This window comes from Lactuca saligna, chromosome 9, assembly GCF_052625555.1.
Source record: "Lactuca saligna cultivar CGN05327 chromosome 9, ASM5262555v1, whole genome shotgun sequence".
In the NCBI taxonomy this organism is placed as follows: Eukaryota; Viridiplantae; Streptophyta; class Magnoliopsida; order Asterales; family Asteraceae; genus Lactuca; species Lactuca saligna.
In genome coordinates this window covers 4,262,913-4,284,048 of record NC_136425.1, presented here as the reverse complement: position 1 = coordinate 4,284,048, position 21,136 = coordinate 4,262,913, and the positions used below count along the sequence as shown (strand labels likewise).

The window sequence follows — 21,136 nt, the reverse complement described above, 5'->3', positions numbered from 1 at the left end:
ACTTCATATCTATGTGTAGGGATGAGCATAGGCGGGTACCCACCTCATTTGGCGAGAACCGGAACCAGCGGTTCCTAGAAAGTTAGGACCGGAACAAGAACCACTCTAGATAATTCTTAAATTCTTGGAACCAGTCCCGGAACCAGCGGTCCCGGTTCCGGGAGCGGGTAACCCGGTTACATTATTTTTTTTTAACTTTTGTCGATAAAACCGCAACTCAATTCGATCCAAATTGAATCAGTTCGTACCAAAGAGGGACAAAATCGGATCGATATATTCTAAACCAGTCTAAGTAACACACACATATTTGTATAAAATACTAATGTGTGTGTGCGTGCGTGTGTGTGTATATATATATATATATATATAAACCGGTTTCGGCGGGTACCCAACGGGTTGCGATTTCGAAAAAATAAGAACCAGAATCGAAACCGCTTAAGGCGGTTCCATAACTTTAGGAACCGGAACCGGAACCGCTTAAGGCAGTTCCAGTTCCAAAACCGACAGTTCCAAGGCGGTTCCGGTTCCAAAAGCGGATACCCGGTTCCGATGCTCATCCCTATCTATGTGTAAGATGAAATGGACCATGCACTCACTTGAAAAGGTGGTGATTCCGAACTCAGACAGCGCTTCACTTCTTAAAAATAATTTCCTTCAACGAAACCTAGTATTATTATCACTAGAGTTTAGTATATTATTCGCCGAGACTAATTAATAATCTAGCTATTATGACTATTAAATATGCGTTAAACAATACTTATATAACCCATAATAATAGTGCAAGTACTTATTATAAGTTTCTAATAACGTTACTATAATTAAATAAAAACTATATTAAAAATAGCGTAGGCATAGCTCACTTACAGTGGGTTTTATAGAAAACCAGGTTTTGCTTGGAGCAGCGTTCCCTAGCCGAAAAGCTCTTATTCTCGGAGCCTTCGAGCACTCTGGGGCTTCCGCCTGGTGCTAGGGAGGTTCCATTGACTTTTCGGGGGCTTTCGGGGCTAGAGAGAGATTATATATATATATATATATATATATATATATATATATATATATAGAGAGAGAGAGAGAGAGAGAGAGAGAGAGAGAAAGAGAGAGAGAGAGAGAGAGAGAGAGAGAGAGAGTAAAGAGAAGAAAGAATGGGAACGGTGTGAAGAAAATGAGGGTGAGAGAGGTTCTATTTATAGGGTGAAAAATGGTTGAACTTGGTGCCACATGTCACCATATAGTGGCAAGACTTATGGAGAAAGCGATGACCAAGATTGTGCCACATCACCCAGTTTCGCACAACAGACTTCCGACTTCTAAAATCCGTAAATTTCACATACGACCTCCGTTTTTTATGTTCTTTATATTCACGCATAGGTAAAAAGTAAGATCTACAACTTTCATTTTGACTCCGTCGGCTAATTCTCGATGGATCTTAAATTTAACAGTACGAGGATATTATACTGTTAAATGTCCACGTAAAATTCATAACTTCTACATACGGACTCTGTTTTCGTCTGTCTTTTACCGTTGAGTTCCTATTAATGAGATCTTCAATTCACATTTAGGTCGCGTAGACCAAAAACCGCTCGATCTAAAATTCGAATTTCGGGTTGTGCACTCCTAAGCCAAATCTTAGAAAATTCATAATCTTCTCATACGAAGTCATATTTGGGCGTTCTTTTTCTGTATGTTCTCGGTTTAACGTATACTAAAACTCTTGTTTAGATTTTTAAGGCTAAAAATTCCTCCATCGTAAGTTCACTATTTATGTCTCCCGGTGTCGTGCCGGTTCTGCCGTAAAATTTCAACGGACCATAACTTCTTCGTTATAACTCGGATTTCAACGTTCTTTAATTATATGTACGGAACCCTTGAGACGTATTCTACAACTTGGTTAAGATTAATTCCTATAAATAATTTTCCATTAAAAACTCATTTTTTGAAGCTCATTATTTCTAAATTGACTAGCCCGAATCTATGGGCGTTACAACAACACCTTTCATGTCTCCCGGCTCAGGAAGTGATTAGTAGATGACTCCGCGGTGGTGCCTCTAGAGGATATTTAGGTGGATGACAGCATGAACTACATCGAGCGACCGGTAGCCATCCTCGACAGGAAGACGAAGGATATAAGGAATAAAAAGGTCGAGTTAGTGAATGTGCAATGGCAACACCGCTAGGACTCAGAATATACTTGGGAGCCGGAGGACGAGATGAGGGAGCACTACCCAGAGCTATTTCCAAACACAACAAACTTCAAGGACGAAGTCTAAAATAAGCAATGGAGATTTGTAACACTCGGGTCCTGGTATGTATTTTAAATTAATTTATTCATTATGAACTCGATGAGTTGGAGCCCCCAAACTCGTCGAGTAGGAACATAATTTGGAAGCGAAACCTAAAGTCTACTCGACGAGTTGAGGGACACAACTCGACGAGTAGGGTTGCTAGATTGAAACCCTAATTTTTAGGGTTTAGCACCCTATTTAAACACCTTAACCACCAAAGGCTGGCCTCCTTTGCAGCCTCCATCATCCCAAACCCTAGGCACGAAACCCTAATACGTTTTTGAGAGTTTTGAGCAATTCTTGGTGCTTTCTTGAGGTTTTGAAGAAGAAGAGACTTGAAGAAGGAGCAAGGAAGTGAAGGATAAGAGTAAATACGGAAATTGAGCTCCATTTCTGGTTCATTGGAGGTATAAAGCTCCTATATTGTCTATTCAGTGTTTAGATCTAGTTTTGGACTGATTTCTCCATGTCTTGGTCCAAGATTGCTAGTTTTTGAGATTTGGACGTCCCGAGTGATTACTCTTTTAGATATGTGGTCTAGAAGAACTTTCATGGCATAAATGTGCAAACTTTATGGCCATGGAAGTCCCATGCAAGCTTTAGGATGCCATTTTGACCTTTTGAGCTCCAAAAGGCCATGCATGGAGGGAAAGTTAGGGACTTTACATGTTTATTTGGTGTCTAGAGTCTAGATCTCAGCTTTTATGCTTTAGTTTGGAGTATTATGGCTTTTGTATCAAGATCTAAGTCTTAAAGGATTAGGGTTTGAGCTAAACCCATTAAAGAGGGCTACTAACGGGTAAAGTTGGAAACTTTACCCTTAAGAGGACATTTTCAGCATGTAGGTGAAGTAGGGGGCTTAGATTTGAAGGATAAGAGCTTAATCTATTAAGATGGCTCAACAGACTGAAGAACTTGTCGAGTCCATAAAGGAACTCGATGATTTGGGTCGAGGTGTCACGAGTCTGTAAAGGGAAAAACTCGACAAGTTCAAGGATGACTCGACGAGTTGATTGGAGAAGTCCTGACTCTGTTATAAGGAGAAACTCGACGAGTTGGATCGTGATTTCAAGGTTTTATGATTCATGGATCTCGACGAGTTGATGGACCAACTCGGCAAGTTGAGTCAACCAGGATGTTGACTTTGACCAAATGTTGACTTTGACTTATACTTGGAAGAAGGTTGACTCTTAAGGGGTCATGAGTACGGAAGGATAATTAAAGGAACTGTTTATGTGTAGGAGTCTGAGAGAGATTGATTTCAGAGCCGGAGTCTTTGCAGCTATTCCTAGTTTATCGAGGTGAGTTACCTTCCAGTAGAAGTGGGTCGAAGACACCAATGCCTGCCCATTAGTAGTTGATTATAGTTAAGATGATCGTCTTTGTGATAGTTGTTTGGTATGCCAGTATATGTTATGATTTATGTGTTAGTATGTTATGATATTATGTGATAGTGATAGGAGGGGTGGGATAGACCCCGTTAACGGTTGTAAGGATTGACATGGTAGGTTGGGCACTCAGATATGGCTGACAATATGTTATGCTATGTTATTATGTGGTAGTGGTAGGGGTGAAATAGTCCCCGTAACTGGTTGAAATAAACCGGATTGTAGGTCGAACACCCAGATATGTCTGGCGGTGTAGGTTGAGCACCCATATATGCTTGACAGGGGTAGATCGGGCACCTCGATATGCCTGAAAATGGTAGGTTAAGCACCCAGATATGCTCAACAGGGTAGGCTGGACACCCATATATGCACAGTAATATGTTTATTGTATGATATGTGGTATGATGGGAAACTCACTAAGCGTTGTGCTTACAATTTTCAATTTTGGTTTCAGGTGCTTCCTATTTGAAGGGAAAGGAGCCGACATGACTGCATCGCATCACACCGAGATTTTCGCACATGAGATCTATGAGATTTATACTCTGATATTATTTTGTCATGACATGTTTTGATTATGGATACATTGGTTTTGATACGAGTAGTTTTATGGTTATTTTCATAGAAATGGTTTTATAATTGTTTATGGAAAAATGAAATTTTTGGTATTAAATTTTGGGATGTTACATGTTGCCTACTTTTTTGTTTCCCAACCACATCGATCTAAAAAAACTAAAAAAAGCTAGTGGTGGCATGCCAAATATAATTTAAAACCCATAAAACATTTCAATAAATCAAACTGTGGTTACGAATAATCAAATTGATTTTAGCGAACCATACTGCTAATGTATAGTCATTTTCGAGGTAACGATTTAGTGGAAATGTGTTGCTCATTCAATCCATCAACCAATACTAACAAATCATTGTATGAGGTTGGACATGACTCTCATTTAATGGATGATGAGTCCAAAAGCGAGAGGCGTAGTGGTAAATCCAGGACTACGGTCGTAGTCCTACGGTTTGAGGCATTGGTAAAAAAAATTGAATTTTGATAACACTTCAAAACAATATTTTTCTCTTGCTCGTTTGAACCAGGGGAGGAACATGCACGTTAGGACTAGGGGCCAGATATAAAGCTTCAAACTAAAATAGTATAGACAAGTTTAATATTATTCAAAGTTACGATATATCAAAATTTTCGAAAAAAAACTAGTATGAAATATTGTTACATCTATCGTAGAATTATCTTTTAATTTTTTAAATATTATAAAATTATTCTTTAAACTTATTACTTTTTTTACAAATTTTATAATTATCGTGTTCTTCTTTAGTTTTTAGGTGAGCAACTTTTCTGACAGCAGTGTTCTTCTTTAGTTTTTAGGTTTCATATTTTCTGAAATATTGTGTTAAATAAATGTAAATTGTACCAGTTTTCCGGGTTTACTTATAGAGTATGACAATATCCTTTTAAAATTAGGATTTTGTTTTAATTTTTTCAGTAATTTTCGGATAATCTATTAATTGTATATATATAATTTTTTATCACGAAATAAGCTTGATTTTTTGTGTTGTTATTTTGGAGTTGACGATTCAGTGTCATATATCATAAACTGGAGGGGCCACAAAGGCCATAAAATTAGTGAAAAAAAATGAACCTATCATTTTATATAATACAAGTATTAATAAGTAAAAAAAATCAAGGGGTCACGCCCCTGGCCCTAGTGAGGATCCGTCACTAGTTTGAACTTTGAAGTACATTTAGGTTGAAGGGAGTGGTAACATCTTCAGTATGTTGTAATATAGGATTTTTTAAGGCACATAAGATTTTTTTGACTCATGTAGGATGAATAGTGTTAACAAAAAGGTAAGGAATGGTAGCATTTAATCTTTTGTTATTTATATTTTGTATATACTATAATATGGTATCATATACAAAACATATATAACTATAAAGAACATGTCTATATCATTTCTATTATAGACGCAACCATTAAAATATAAAATAATACACCTCAAAACCCGTCCTATCTCTGACTCTAATGCTACCTCATTCACCATGTTGGAAATTTTAAATGTTCCATGATCAAAATAGTTATATTTGGTGGATTATGCATCATGATCACATACTGTTACTTTATTAATGAGCACTATGAACTAATTCACCTAAAATATTTGGTTGATGGGTATTCTTCAACAAATATATATATAATTCCAACCTGAATATTCTTTTCCGCTTCATATTCTGCATACCGGATTAGCAAAATCTGTGATTGCTAAACAATATATTGATTTAAAATAGTTGTTATTCCTTTAGTTCTTCATTTACAAATAAGATAAAGAATAAAACAATTCCAATATGAGTTTCGATATTTTGAAAGTATTCATGAAGTAAATAAGATTCATAAAGATAATGTTACAAGTTATTCGAGTTTTTAATAATAGAAAATCAATTAAGAAATAATGTTTTTCATTTTTAAATAGATTAATTATCATTAAGTTAACTATTGGTTATCAATGTTGTAAAACTCGCCGAATTGGCTGATTACTCCTCCGAGTACTCGTTACTCGGCCCCTTACCAATGCGAGTTACAGAATCCTGAGTACTCCCCGACTGGTCCATCACTAGACTGAGCAGTGTTTAAAACCCGATCAACTCGGTAATTAATATGTATAATATACTTAATGATTTGTAATTTAAACACACATATGTGATTATTACTACATATATATCATAATTTTTTTTAGTAATTATTCACGAAGTGAGACAATTATGTGTTTTTTTGTTTTGTGTATTCATATGTATCTAATTTTGTTATAGATTTCAATCAAATTATGATTTTAACTTATGATTTTGACATGTATAATTTATTTAAAAACATTTCTACATGAATTTATTGAATCCGAGTATTCACTACTCAGTATTTGGTCGAACAGGTACCGAGTATCGAGTTTTATAACCTTGCCGGTTATACATATAAATTTATATGTTTTGTCAAGATATACATATAATTAAAGTTTTACACAGAATCAAAGATATAGACATAATTATAAAAGTTACAACTTTCAATTTTATCCAATATGTCAATAAACTTTATTGTGTTTTCATATTACATAATTACATTTCAATGAGGTAATTCATATCGGATACCATTATGCACACAATATCAACACCAAATAAACTACATACCAAATGACATATGAATGATATATATAATCCCATAACAGTTTATCCGGTTGAAATTTATCACAATATCACAATAATCTAACAATACCTAAAATAAAATTTAAAAATACAATTAAAAGACAAATAAGCTACATATCCATTCCTATTAAATTGTCATTTAATAACATTAACATAAGCATAATGAATTGAAATATGACCATGCGAACATCTAAAAGGATCATCCGCAAAACATATGTGATATGCTTATAATTTAGACAAAATTACATAAATGGTCCTCATGGTTGACAAAATTGACCAATTATAGTTCTTATGACGAATTCTTTACACAGATGGTCCCTGTGGTTTCAAAATCTTACAAAGATGATCCTTTTGACTAACGGCGTTAACTTTTTCAGTTAAGTTTTATGTGAAATGATATATTTGCCCTTCATGCATAAGGACGCTTTATGTAATATGTTTCTACCATAGGGACCATTTATGTAATTTTCTCTATTATTTATTATTTTTTTATTTATTTTAATTATATATTTAAGGATTTAGATTTGTTTAAATTTATTGTTTAATATATATATATATATATATATATATATATATATATATATATATATATATATATATATATATATATATATATATACACATACTAACATTTTTTAACGTTTTGTTCAAATTATTTTTTCTAATCTTTTTGATATTTTCTTCAAGTAAATTTATTAATGTTTTTTATTTTGACGTTTCATTCGAATATTATTTATTTATTTTTTTGACGTTATGTTCGAATACATTTTTCAACTATATAACGTTGTATAATTATTATTTTTGTAAACTAATTTATTAACATTTTTTTATAAAAAAGTGTAACGTGAATATGATTAATATAGATTAGGTAGACATAGGCTAAGCTGAGACCGCCTCACAACGTTGCCGAGAACGACCAAGTCATTTCACATTAGATTTAAATGTAATTATTTCGAGTTATTTTATTTATTTATTTATTTATTTTTTTGTTTTTAGCAGTGTTGTAAAAAATCACAACGCAAGGGTCTCTAATCGGTCAGGTAGCGTTTAGGGATTAATCTGAGTTTAAACGGGCCTAATTATAATTTTTTACAACACTACTAAAAACAAAAAAATAAAATAACTCGAAATAATTACATTTAAATCCAATGTGAAATGACTCGGTCGTTCTCGGCAACGTTATGAGGCGGTCTCAACGTAGCGTATGTCTACCTAATCTATATTAATCATATTCACGTTTAACAAACATTTTACACTTTTTTATAAAAAATGTTAATAAATTAGTTTACAAAAATAATAATTATGCAACCTTATATAGTTAAATATTTGAATTAAAAAGTAATAATTATATAACCTGATAAAAGAAAAAAATGAAAACATAATTGAAAGTGAATTAAGTTACGATTATAATTACAATAGTCGTGAAATCCTTTAACAAATATAAACATACTATATGTTGAAAAATGTATTCAAACATAAAGTCAAATAAATAAATAAATAAATAATATTCGAATAAAACGTCAAAATAAAAAACATTAATAAATTTAGTTGAAGAAAATATCAAAAAGATTAGAAAAAATAATTTGAGCAAAACGTTAAAAAATATTATATATATATATATATATATATATATATATATATATATATATATATTAAACAATAAATTTAAAAAAATCTAAATACTTAAATATATAATTAAAAAAGATAAAAAAAATAAAAATAAATAATAGAGAAAATTATATAAATGGTCCCTATGGTAGAAACATATTACATAAAGCATCCTTATGCATGAAGGGCAAATAAGTCATTTCACATAGGACTTAACTGAAAAAGTTAACGCCGTTAGTCAAAAGGACCGTCTTTGCAAGATTTTGAAACCATAAAGACCATCTGTATAAAGAATTCATTATAAGGACCATAATTGATCGATTTTGTCAACCATGAGGACCATTTATGTAATTTTGTCTATAATTTATTAACTCATGTAAGATGTAAGATATAAATATTTTTGTCTTTTACTTATTAAATTATATATTACTTTTTAATCATTTTTCATATTTAAATCGCTTGAATTTGGCTATGAATATTGCTTTAGACCATATAAAAAGGAAAGATTCCAGGTTTAAGGAAAATAGTCAAACAGTGGATGAATCAAGAAATTTGAAAAAGGGTGGCCGGCTATTTTCGAGAGAGGGTAGTTGGAATTTCAAACCAACTTCATTTCTGTCTCGATTATGATAATCACAAGTTCACAACACTCGCTTTCAAAATCTCCCCCGTTTTAGCTCGATTGATACATTGCTACAGACATATCTGAAAGAAAGAAACGGGGTTGTTTGATGACAGAAATGGTGGTTGTACCAAGAGGAGCTGGGTGCGCCGCCGTATGTGGCGGCGGTTGTGCCGGAAATGACACAAGAAAAGGGGGTTCTTCAAAAGAACACCAAAACCACCTCTCCTTAGTGGCTCTCATCATAGCAGCTCTAAGAAAATCAATGGCAGCTTGCCGAGTTGATGATCAGAGGGAAGAATCAAAATCAACAAAACCAGCAACTCTCCATCATATGGAAATCGGTTGGCCAACCGATGTTCAGCATTTGACTCATGTTACCTTCGATCGATTCCATGGATTTTTAGGTCTTCCTGTTGAATTTGAAGTTGAAATCCCCTGTCGAGCCCCCAGTGCCAGGTGCTATAATTTTTAGCCATTCTTCATTAATTAATCACTTTTAAGAACAATTTGCTCTAGATTTCAAAAACGTATGTGTACCTTACCATATAAATCGATTCCGAATGGAACCCACTTCTACGTTAGTTTTGAAATTTCTGTAAACAGTCGGAAATCTAGGGTTTATGAGTTCATTGACAAACAGAAAATGGTGCAAATTTGTCAAAGGAAATTGCAGCAAATGACAAATTGGGACCCTCATATTACTAGCAAAATAATGAAAATTTGAAATCCAAAGTCGAATAATTGGGGTCCATTGACTGAAAATTTGAGCAAGGGCAGGTTGGATTAATGTTTTAAAAGCGATTATTCAGTTGTATATATATCCATTGTTATACACTCTGTCGATGCAAACTAAGAAGAGCTAGGGTTTTAACTTGTTATGTGAAATTAACGATAAAATGTTATTGCAGTAAATTGAAAGTGTGGGTTGGAGACATTTTTGCATTTGGTCACTTTGATTGTGTTATTGACATATGTTTTGTTGTTGTGTAGTGTAAGCGTCTTTGGGGTTTCAGCAGAATCCATGCAGTGTTCTTATGATTCAAGAGGCAACAGCGTCCCGACAATTCTGTTGCTCATGCAGGAACGTTTATATGCTCAAGGAGGTCTAAAGGTATGCTACTTGCTACATATATCAATATATCATACCAAAAAAAGATTAGTATTTGGTAGAATCTCACACAATGAAAAGTGCCTGTGGATTGTCCCTCTTTAGTACACCGTTTGTTACATAGGTCCGGACAAAATTTCTACGGCTATTTTTGATGATGATGATGAATATGAAGAGGGCATTCACGTCTTTTCCATTAATAAGAGATCGAAAGCGAGTCTTTGTCCACTTATTTCAACTTTTTGGATGGGACAAAAATTTGCAGTTTTTGTCCCTCAACACCCAATGCAAGCCAAACATAGTACAATGTCTTGGTGTTATGTTTTGTCCCACACACACAACCCCCAATTGATACCACGGATTTGGGTAGTGTTTGGTATGATGGAATCGGGAAAGGAATGGAGTGTAACAAACATGGGGTGTTTTTTTTTTTTCTTCATTTGATCATGGAATGGAATGAGAATTTGCAATATAGTCCATTTTTATTTAACTAGATTATTATAACACAAATCCCTTTCAGAAGATTTTTGATTTTGTAACAATTGTACTTTCTAAAAGTAACTAGGACATATATTTTTTATTCAAATATTATTTGGATTTTAATCGGCTTTTCTTTTGTTAAATTTTGTATATAAAAATTTATTAATTTCGATAAAATAATGTATATGATAAGAGTTAAAACTACACATTGTGTTGTTATGTGATAGAGCATCTCTAATGGTTAACCTCTCAAAAGCTTTTTACTTTTGTCACGTCATTTTTCCATTACCTTTTATTGACAAAATTCTTTTATCAAATAGCTTCTCCAATGGTTAACCTTTTCAAAAGGTTTTATTTTTCCTTCTAAAATTAACTACTTATTCTTTTATCTATCTTAAAGGTTTTATTAAGCCAACTCGTTTAATTTATCATTTTACTAACATTTGTCGTGTATTTTTTTCCCGAACTATAAAAGATGATAAAATTTTCACATATGTAGTTAAAAAAATAAAAATAAATAATAATAAAAGATTACCTAACTGGCTAACCGCAATATTTTATAATACTTGATATTTTTTAATCCTCGCCCAAATGAATTAGCTGGTCCTAGAAATGTTAGAAAAAGTGATCAAGAAGTATTTTGAAAGTTTTGACAAGTATTTTTAAATTATATAATGTTTTCATAAAATATATTAATTTTTATTTTGTTTATTAAATCAATTAATTAATTAAATAAATTCAAAACCTAAAAGAAATCTAATAACTAATATAACTATGTTACTAAATGTAGGGATCAACTGTGACAAAGCCTAAAAGAAAATTAAAATAGAATGTCATATAAAAGTTTGATAAAAAAAAGATTGATTCCATTCCTAGAAACTAACAAACCAAAGAAACACAAGAATTGATGGAGCTGGAAATGTTTTTTTCTCAGTTTCTGCATTAAGTGAGTGATTGTGTATTTTGTAGGCGGAAGGAATTTTCCGTATAAACCCGGAGAACAGTCAAGAGGAGCGGGTGCGGGAGCAGCTAAACAGAGGCACGGTGCCCGAGAACATCGAGGTCCATTGTCTTGCGGGTTTAATCAAAGCCTGGTTCCGGGAGCTTCCAAGCGGTGTCCTTGATGGCCTCTCACCCGATGAGGTTCTACAGTGCAACACAGAGGAAGAGCGCGTTGCGCTTGTGAAACAGCTCAACCCCACACAATCTGCATTGCTTAATTGGGCTGTTCATCTCATGTCTGATGTCGCCCAACAACAAGAATCTAACAAAATGAACGCTAGAAATATCGCCATGGTCTTTGCCCCCAACATGACTCAGGTAGTAAATAATCAAAATTCCTTTTCATCTTCTGTCTTGCTCATTTCACTGATTATATGTTTATTTGGTTTCGATTTTAGATGTCGGATCCATTGACAGCTCTAATGCACGCCGTTCAAGTGATGAACCTGCTCAAGACATTGATCGCCAAAACCCTAAGAGAACGCGAAGAGACAACCGCCGGAGCCTCAACCGTTTCGTGTCCTTCCGACCATCATCAAGAGATGAAAACCGGATGTGAACCGCCAAGACAACCATCATCATCATCATCATCATCATCATCATCATCCAAAGAACAAGAACAAGAACAAGATGATGCTGATGATGATGAAGCGGAATCATCGCTAAGCGAGATTGAAGAAAATTTTCTGAAACGAATCGAGGAGAACAAGAAAGCAAAGGATCGGTTCAAAAGAGAACTGGATCAGCTGGTGACACAACGTTCAAGTCCAACGAGCGGGTTTGACTTTCAAGAGGAATCATCGGGTGCTAGTCTTAATAGTCTGGTTTCTAAAAAAACTGAAACCGCCATACAGATTGTAGGCCGACATGGTAGATGGAATGGGAATGGGAATGTATGAACTTATAATTTTTCGATTCTTGAAAAACTTTTAAGCAGTTTCTGCATATCAAAACCTGCTTGCCATGTCATGTTTTAATAATAACTTTGTAAAATGTAAACCAGCATGCCATGTCCTGTTTCATGCGAATCTTCTAACATATCTTCCTCGTCTTGGTCTAGGGAGTAGGGTTGCTTTGTTTGACTTATTAATAAAGAGTCGGGAAAAGCAAACAAGTCGTCCTTAGATACTTAATACTTTTTCTAGCGTCCACCATCATTTTCTTAAACATCCACGACTTTTTAAATTTTTATCACAAATTTAAAGCAAAAAGTAAAAAGCACACTGTCTAAATTCATTGAAATTTCATTATGATAATTAAAAGGCCATTGTTTCAAATGCCACTCATACATATATACGATTATTCCAAGTAATTTGTCGTGGTGCATGTATACATTTATATTTAAAGCTTTGAACCGTTTCCAAGGTTTATAAATCAAACACAGATTCATTCCTACCAGTCAAATACCATTGTAGATCATATTTCATATATAACACATATATAGAGTAAAAAGAAAAAGACTAAAGGAAATAAAATATAAGCTCAATCTGCTCAAACACCGAAGTTTGAGTTAGAACCAAACCATCTGTGTGGATTCTTTATTTCCTTTTTTTAATGAGCAAAATCACGAATCCAGACAAGTTTCCCAGAATTGTCTGTCATCCAGACTTGAAGAATCAACACACAACTCATGACATCTCTTTTCTTGGTCTATCATCTTGCTCTCACCCCAATTATCATCGTTGTTGTCATCATCATCATCATCATCATCATCATTAATCTCTTCTCTATTACCATCATAAACATCGCCATGATCATGATCATATTGACCATGACCAACACCATACGCATGAACTTGATGATGGTTATCATGATTGGTTTTGACATTAACATGGAATGAGTGATCATAACTGCAGGATTCAACGTCATCATCCATGGATTCTTCTTCTTTTTCTTCATGTTTTTCTTGATGATGATTATGATAATGATGACGCCGAAGAACATCATCTGCGATGGCATCCTCAGAATCAGCAGATGACTCAAACAACAGGAATGGTGTCACATCAATCATACTATTCTTCATCTTCCGATTAAATTCCATAGTTTCAAAGGAATCAATGGAAATGAATTCAAGTACTGTTAATCACTTGGATTCTTTAATGCTGTAAGTGGCAAACTTTAGAAAAGTTATATATACGGCGGCAGATGGCTAAAATAGAAAATTAGGAGTTGGAGGACTTTGAGTGGTAGAGAAAATTAATTAAAGTTCACATGCAGTGATTATTATATACAGTTAAAGCAGATCATATTTTTTTCCCTCTCAATTAGAGTGATTATAAAGTAAGTTTATCGTGATGTTTGTGATTATCCATAAATTAGATAATCGGGTAACTTGTTCTAGAAAAAGAATACACGGATCTTTAACTAGCACGTGGGCATCACGTGTTTGTAACTTACCGTCACCGAAAAGTAAACAAATACTTAACGCGGTAACGACCACGTTGTCCTTTTTCAATTGTGAATAACTGAATATAGGATGAGAAAACCATACAAAAAATTAATTTAAATGTGTATAATATGAATAAAAATTTTAGAACAGGTTTTTTAGTTGATAATATATATTTGTTACGACCCGGTTATTATTTTGGAATTGTGATATTGCCATGAATATTCTTTAAGATTTTTGAGTTTTTATGGTGGGTTTTTCTTCTTCTATTTTATCTCATTTATTTAATTTTGGTTTCAATCAGTGGTGGTGTCAGACAATTGGATTTTGGATATAAAAAATAGTAAAATTCAAAATAGTGTTTGTGCAAAGTTGCTTAATATTTAGATATATTACTAATAATTTCGAATAATATCTACCATATAAAATTATAAAAATCAATATTCAATAATCGATGATGACTGATAACAAAGTAACAAATTTATCACAAAAATTAAACATGAACTTTATAATTATAATTCCTTAAAAAGACTAAACGGTAAACGATTATAGCAGAAAACAAATTAAATTCAACCAATAACATAAAATAGTTGAAACTGAAGCGATGAAAATTTGGAATTTGGAAAGCAATTTATAGAGAGAACCTAAAATCAAATTAAAACAATTTACAACATTCAATCTAGTAAAACTACACAATACAAACCAAATTATTTCTTACTACATTGATACAATTTCATGAATGAGAGTATGATCCAAAAGAATAGACTCGGCTTAGCTCCATACTTCATAGAGATAACCCTAAAAATTTCGTCTAAAATACTACAAATTTATTCTCAACCAGGTTTCTACTTTCTAGTGATCATGAGCATTCGACTTGAAAAATGTAAATAAATATGCAGGAAAAAGCAAGAAATTACCATAGACTTAGAGACTAAATTGCTTTTAATCCAGCAATCTCTCGCAGCTTCTCACACAATATAAATGTGATTGTTGTTTGTGGACCTAATCGAGCAAAAATTGCAAAGCCCCTGCAACATTTTTTAAATCAAATCCTCATGCATCTGTTACATAAGAATGAGGGCATTCATGTCTTTTGCACAGACGAGTTGAGTGCGAGTCCATGTCCCACCTTCTTGGGTAACATCTGTCTCAATCTCAACACACAAACCAGACACAATACAACCTGTTCTGTCATGTCATGTGTAACAAACACAGGAGCTAAGGGAACAAGTATTGTTGGGGGTCTCACCCTTTGTAGAGTCCACGAGGTCCCTCTGTGATCAGAACCTAGAATTCATTCCAACAACATCTGTGAATTGTGATTATAATTTATTTAAAAAAAAAAAGGAGCATAAAGAAAGAAGTTACCTTATATGTACAATGAAACCCGTTTTTGTAAGCTCCATCACTCATAGATTCTCGTTGTAACATGAGACGCGTTTTAACCATGTCCATAGGTGCAGTTATCAGTGTGCTCACCAAACCCGCTACTGTACTCGACCTTCACATCATGTAAGTCACAGTTTGAAAAAGCTATAAAAGAATACATATATCATAATTCATATATGTAATGTATTTACAATGTGACAAGTTATTAATATAGTATTTAAGTATTTCGTGTAAATTGAAAGATTGTAGGTAAGGTAGGTATGTGTACATGAGATGAAGATAGAATCCTTCTTCAAGAGGTGTCCGTTTTATTAAGACCTACATCATAGCCATAAAAACAAAATTTATAACAGGAATTAAATATAAAGGTGAAAGAGAACAACACACTTTTAGAAGTTCACCCGCTTGAATTCATCATATGTTGCCAGCTGTGATGCTGTTAAAGCTCCTGCCCGGGCCATAGCGGGTCCCACCCCCTTCCAGAGAGCTGTTATGCCCTCTTTTCTGACAATTTTCTGCAGTTCACTAATTGCTCCTCTACGTGCATTAGGGTTCATTTGCAAACGCACCTATTCAATATGTTATGGATAAAAAGTCAATAATATGGATTAAAAAAGTGTTTCCGGGTCGACCCGACCCTCTTGTTTTGTCTAAAAGGTTCAGAAAGTGTTTTTTTTTTTTTTTTTTTTTTTTTTTTTAGCTTACCTTTAGAACTTCAACGGGGTTGGTGAGCAAAGTGGCAAAAGCACCAGAAACAGCTCCAGATGCAATCTTCATGAAGATGTTAGTGGACTCAAAGGCCAGTTCACAGAAATTTTTACAAGGTTCATACAAACCTAAACGTAGACCTCCATAAAGAACTGACCTTGTCAATGCTGGTGTCAAACCAAGATACAAGGAACGAGTTCCTTCTTTCTTAACAACTTCAACAAAAGTTTGTCCCTGTAAACACCCAAGCATCATGACTGATTCAATTCTTCTTGTTAAAGCAGATCTTTATAATTTATGATGAATAATACCCAACATGACCTCTTCATACCATTCCAATTAGTGGACCTCTTTGTCCCACAAGTTGCATCTGCAGTCTAACTTTGAGTACATCTACATACAAATTGGAAGAAAAAAAAAATCAAATCAAAATCAAATTTCAGTATATAGGGATTGATATAAAACAAGTGAAACATGAAATTATTGAAATTTGAAGGAAGAAACCTAATGGATGTGTGATGCCGGTGGCTGCAGCAACAGCAACACCACTTGTTCCAAAGTGAGATGCAACTTTGGAGGGGGAAGCATACCAATTTTGATTGAATTTCATTCTAATTTCGCCTGGATATTCAAAATCACAAATCAGATCCCTACTTTCTCATCCAAATACCATGTTTACAGCAATTTTCAAATACCGATGTCCTATCATACATGATTTTTACTCAGATGAAATCAAGCACAAGCACAAGCACAAATTCGTCTGTAATGCAGAAACTTAGCTAAACGAACAAAATGGGAAACCACGACCCGATACCTTATGCTCGTGACGAAGGGGTCAAAGGCATAAAACAACCAAAATAGTCCCAAATTTCAGCAAAATTGAGATCGTTTAACAAGATTTAATCTTTAATTAAGTATATGTTACGATTTAGCATTAAAAATTAAGGGTTACAAGAGAGAACCTGAATCATTGGAGGGGTTCTGGAGAGAGGAACCATTGTTGATTCCTTCAGGCATCTGGTTAATTTTACTTTTCCTATTTCCTATTTGGATTTTCGCTCCCTTGACCCAGTTATGTCAAATGCAACTTTTGAAATCAGTACAATAATGATCCTTTGGTTTAGTGATAACTTCATTATATACGCCTTTGCCGTTCATAATTTATTTTTAGACAAAACTATGGTTTTGTAGTTTATTAAATGTCACAATTTTGAATCTCTGTTAATTTTTTTTGATGAATATGATCTTCCTAAAACTTACGTTATTGATCCTTGTGGCTTAATCTTGCGTGATTAGTCCTTTAGCCACCTGAAATAACTTTTTTTTTTGTCCATTTTTATTTCTTTTATATTTGACAAAATTGCAAGGATGATCCCTATTATATATCAAAACTAACAAGTTTGGTCCAAACAAGTTTGGACTCGCAATGATAATCCAAATGTTTCTTTTGTTGCGAGTTTAGATCAAAATTTTAAAACTTTTTTTAAAAACATATTTTGCCCTTTGTTTTTTCCTTTTTTATTATTATATTACAAAAAAGAAAAAATCTCTCTCTCTCTCTCTCTGTGTGTGATGCAAGACCACCGCCTCTTGCTGGACTACAACCACTTATCGGACCACCCTAGTCACTAGAGACTATTTTCTTCGTCGGACCACCCACATCACCTCCGTCTAGCCGACTCTGCAACGTAGCCGGATCTGAAAGCCTTAAACTTCGTTGCAACCGCCACATTCCACCTCAAATGTAAGAAACCACCAGAGCCATCTCTGTCGTCGCTTATCCTTCTCCGACGAGTCTCCTGTGTTTGTAGAAGATGAATGACAATGACGATGATGAGCCTCATGTGTTCTCGTCATCACTCACCTGTTCTCGGTTTTTAATTTTTTTACACCGTAAACCTCCATCATCCACCACCTCTGTTTGCTCACATCACCGAACCGTCGTTTTCCACCTCTAGTTGTCATCCCTTACTCCATTTGAACCCTTAGCTACACCAAAAAAGCCATCAATTAAAACCAGTAACCATCTTCCTTCAAAAAACATCACCTCCATCACCCTTATCCTGCACCTTAAACAATTGAGAAACCATTACCTTCAAATAATTTTTTTTTTGTTTTCTGAATCGTGACCCAAGTAGAAAGAGAAAGGAAGAAAGAGGATGTGATTTTTTCAGAGCTTTCTGGAGACGCTTCAAAGTTGGAGAGTTTTGCGCTCCATGAAAAAACGATAGTGACAAAACCCTAGTTATTTAGGTGACGGCGACTTCAGATCGATTAGGGTTTTCTGCAGGTGACGATGACTTTGAGATCAAATGTTAGTGGTGGCGGAGACGATGGGGATTGAAGACGATAACCCTGATTGGAGTTGGATCTACAATGGTGTTTTCTTCAACTCTTGATTTTGACTTTAGAACAAGAAACCATTCATCAGATCTTATTTTGACTTTAGAACAAGAAACCCCAAAAAAATTGATAGCAAACCCATTGACAATCGTTAGAGCTCCGATTGAAGCTAGAAAGAGAGCATCGATTTTTCATTTGTACGGATTTTTCACATGTCACTAAAGCTTTGATCGGAGTGAGAGGGGGAGGGGGTGTGTATTTTTTTTCTTTTTTAATGTAAATAATAAAAAGAGTTTAAAAAGGAAAAATACCAAGGGAAAATATATCTTTAAAATTTTTTTTGAAAATTTTGGACTAAACTCGCAACAAAATGAAAATTTTGTGCCACCCTTGCGAGTCCAAACTTGCTAGTTTTGACATACCATAGAGATCATTCTTGTAATTTTTTAACAAAATATATTTATATAAAAAAATAATAAACAATTACCTTAACCCCGTTCATCATCTCTTCCTTCACGTTTCTTTCTTTCATTCTTATTGTCGGTAACCCCATCTGAATCTTACATGTCGAAACCGCCAATAGTCGCTGGCCTTCGACAATCCATCCTTACCTTCATATCTCTTTATTTCATGTCGCACCACATCAACCTACATCATCTCTCTTTCCAGTTTTATCCGATGAAACTTCCAAATATCCTACAAAACTATAAGTCCTCTGACCATTCCCCCATCATACCATTTGAAACAAGTTCATTGATCATCACCGGATTAGAAAGATCCACGATTCCATTCATGATCTACTACTTACCGGGTGGAATCACTGTTATGGGAGCCCCATAAAAAAAGCTTGACTTGCTCTACGATTTTTTTTTGTTGCAGGCTTATATAAATCCATTGACATTCCATGGTAAATTAGCAAGTTGGAATGCAATCGTGCTATTCTGACCTTAAGCTTGTTCTTCTACATAACCAACCTATAATTTCACAAACCAACACCAGCTATGTCATTGATGAAACGTCTCTTATAATGGACAAAGACCAATTAAACCCAACCGTTGTCGCTTGGTTCATCGCTACAAATGGCAGCTGCCCTTCTTATTGTCATGTGTTTTTCAACTAACACAAAAACGAACCGATTAAAAAAACAACAAACACGACAAAGATGACATAGTATAACAATTAATTTATTTAATTAATACGTAATTATACATAACATGACAAACACAAAAATCAAGATTGAAATTCTCTAACATCCCGGGCTTTAAGGTATTTTTAAATCCTTCCCTTGGTATTTAAATATGTCATTTTGGTCCTTAAAATTGGTTGGAATTAGCCCTAAGAAGCCCTTGTGGCAAATTGGTAATTCTTGGGAGCTTGAGTAGTACGTTGGGCGTACATGTAGGTACGCTAAGCGTACTAGGGCACGCCCTAGTATGCTGGGCGCACACATATGTACGTTGGGCGTACGTGTGTTCGGGTGAAAACCCTAATTTTTAGGATTTGTGGAGTATTTAAGCACCATTATGGATCATTTTGCCTTACTCTTTCAGCCTCCAAGTCCTTGAGCCGTTTTGAGTAAATCCTAACCCCATAAGTGAGCATCTTGAGCTTAAAGTGTGATATTTGTGTACCAAAAGGAGAAAAAAGTGCATCAAATAAGTCAAGGAAGGAAAACAAGCTTGTAGATATTGGATTATCATCTGCTTGGGAAGCTCCAGAAGGTAAAAAGCTTCCACATTTATGCTTGGATTGTTTAGATCTTGTTTTGGTAGCTTTATGGTGTTCTTCTTGTCCCAAAAGTTCCAATATTATGCATGCTTTGTTTTGGACATGTTTGGCTGTCCTTTCAGACCCAAGGATGGGTTCTAAGTCATACAAATGAGGTCCCTTTAGCTAGTTTGGTTCCTTGTTCTTTATAGGAGGTCTTAATGGATTAATACAATGTATTAAGGACTTGGACGACCAAAGTCTTAAATTTTGTAAGCTAATGGATAGCGAGTTCCCAAAATAACACATACCAAACATACAATGGGCCCAACCCTAGGGTTCATTACCAACCCAACACAATTATGGGCCCTCGCCCTGGGGCCTCACCCTGGAGTATATTTCAACCCGAGATATCACAATGGCCCCCACCCTGGGTATATTTAAACCCGACATACCATATTGGGCCTTGCCCTGGTGTATATTTCAACCCAATCACAACATGTACCATTTAATAATAAGCATATCACATAAACAGACAATGGGACGGCCTTGGTGCCGTAGACCCATGGTTATAGTGAGAAGACTCACCTTAACTGCTAGAATCCCTAGTAAATGCTCAGGCTGCGGTACAGAAGAATCCTCACGCTATCTAACAAATAACCCAAGTCAAAATTGGGTCTTAATCCATATTCGTGGACCCAAGCTCCGAGTCCAAACACCTATGTTATAGGTCCATTAGCCATTTTCATATTGGGCCCAACCATTCGTGGCCCGAATATAAAGATGGGCCCTAAGGCCCAACTTATCCATTTAAGGTCCAAAACAAAACCCTAAGACCCGTGCACTTAGACTGGGTCAAAGCCCAAAACCCATATAAGGCCCAAAGACTAAAGTCCAAAACTACAAAGTTG

General features: G+C 34.6%; 3 protein-coding genes across 4 annotated transcripts; 1 reads left to right on the top strand and 2 right to left on the bottom strand.

Moving 5' to 3' along the window:
* Window positions 1-8,981: 8,981 nt before the first annotated feature.
* Window positions 8,982-12,691, top strand: LOC145017858 (rho GTPase-activating protein 2-like). The gene is made up of 4 exons (XM_078975815.1): window positions 8,982-9,558; window positions 10,093-10,213; window positions 11,660-12,010; window positions 12,091-12,691. The coding sequence occupies exons 1-4, from the start codon at window positions 9,209-9,211 to the stop codon at window positions 12,589-12,591; spliced, it is 1,323 nt and encodes a 440-aa protein (XP_078831941.1). The 5' UTR covers window positions 8,982-9,208; the 3' UTR covers window positions 12,592-12,691.
* Window positions 12,692-12,904: 213 nt separating this feature from the next.
* LOC145017177 (uncharacterized) lies at window positions 12,905-14,091 on the bottom strand. The gene has a single exon (XM_078975246.1). It carries the CDS (start codon window positions 13,731-13,733, stop codon window positions 13,257-13,259), a length of 477 nt encoding a protein of 158 aa, XP_078831372.1. The 5' UTR covers window positions 13,734-14,091; the 3' UTR covers window positions 12,905-13,256.
* Window positions 14,092-14,689: 598 nt separating this feature from the next.
* Window positions 14,690-17,270, bottom strand: LOC145013868 (Mitochondrial substrate carrier family protein). Of its 2 annotated transcripts, XM_078972210.1 has the most exons (9): window positions 17,138-17,270; window positions 16,680-16,796; window positions 16,507-16,568; window positions 16,173-16,409; window positions 15,869-16,036; window positions 15,736-15,785; window positions 15,447-15,579; window positions 15,328-15,365; window positions 14,690-15,106 (listed from the first exon to the last, which is right to left on the bottom strand). In XM_078972210.1, the coding sequence occupies exons 1-9, from the start codon at window positions 17,190-17,192 to the stop codon at window positions 15,010-15,012; spliced, it is 957 nt and encodes a 318-aa protein (XP_078828336.1). In that variant the 5' UTR covers window positions 17,193-17,270; the 3' UTR covers window positions 14,690-15,009. The 2 variants fall into 2 exon arrangements, with proteins under 2 accessions (XP_078828336.1, XP_078828337.1); XM_078972211.1 differs by lacking the exons at window positions 14,690-15,106; window positions 15,328-15,365 and having other exon boundaries at window positions 15,499-15,611.
* Window positions 17,271-21,136: the final 3,866 nt, after the last annotated feature.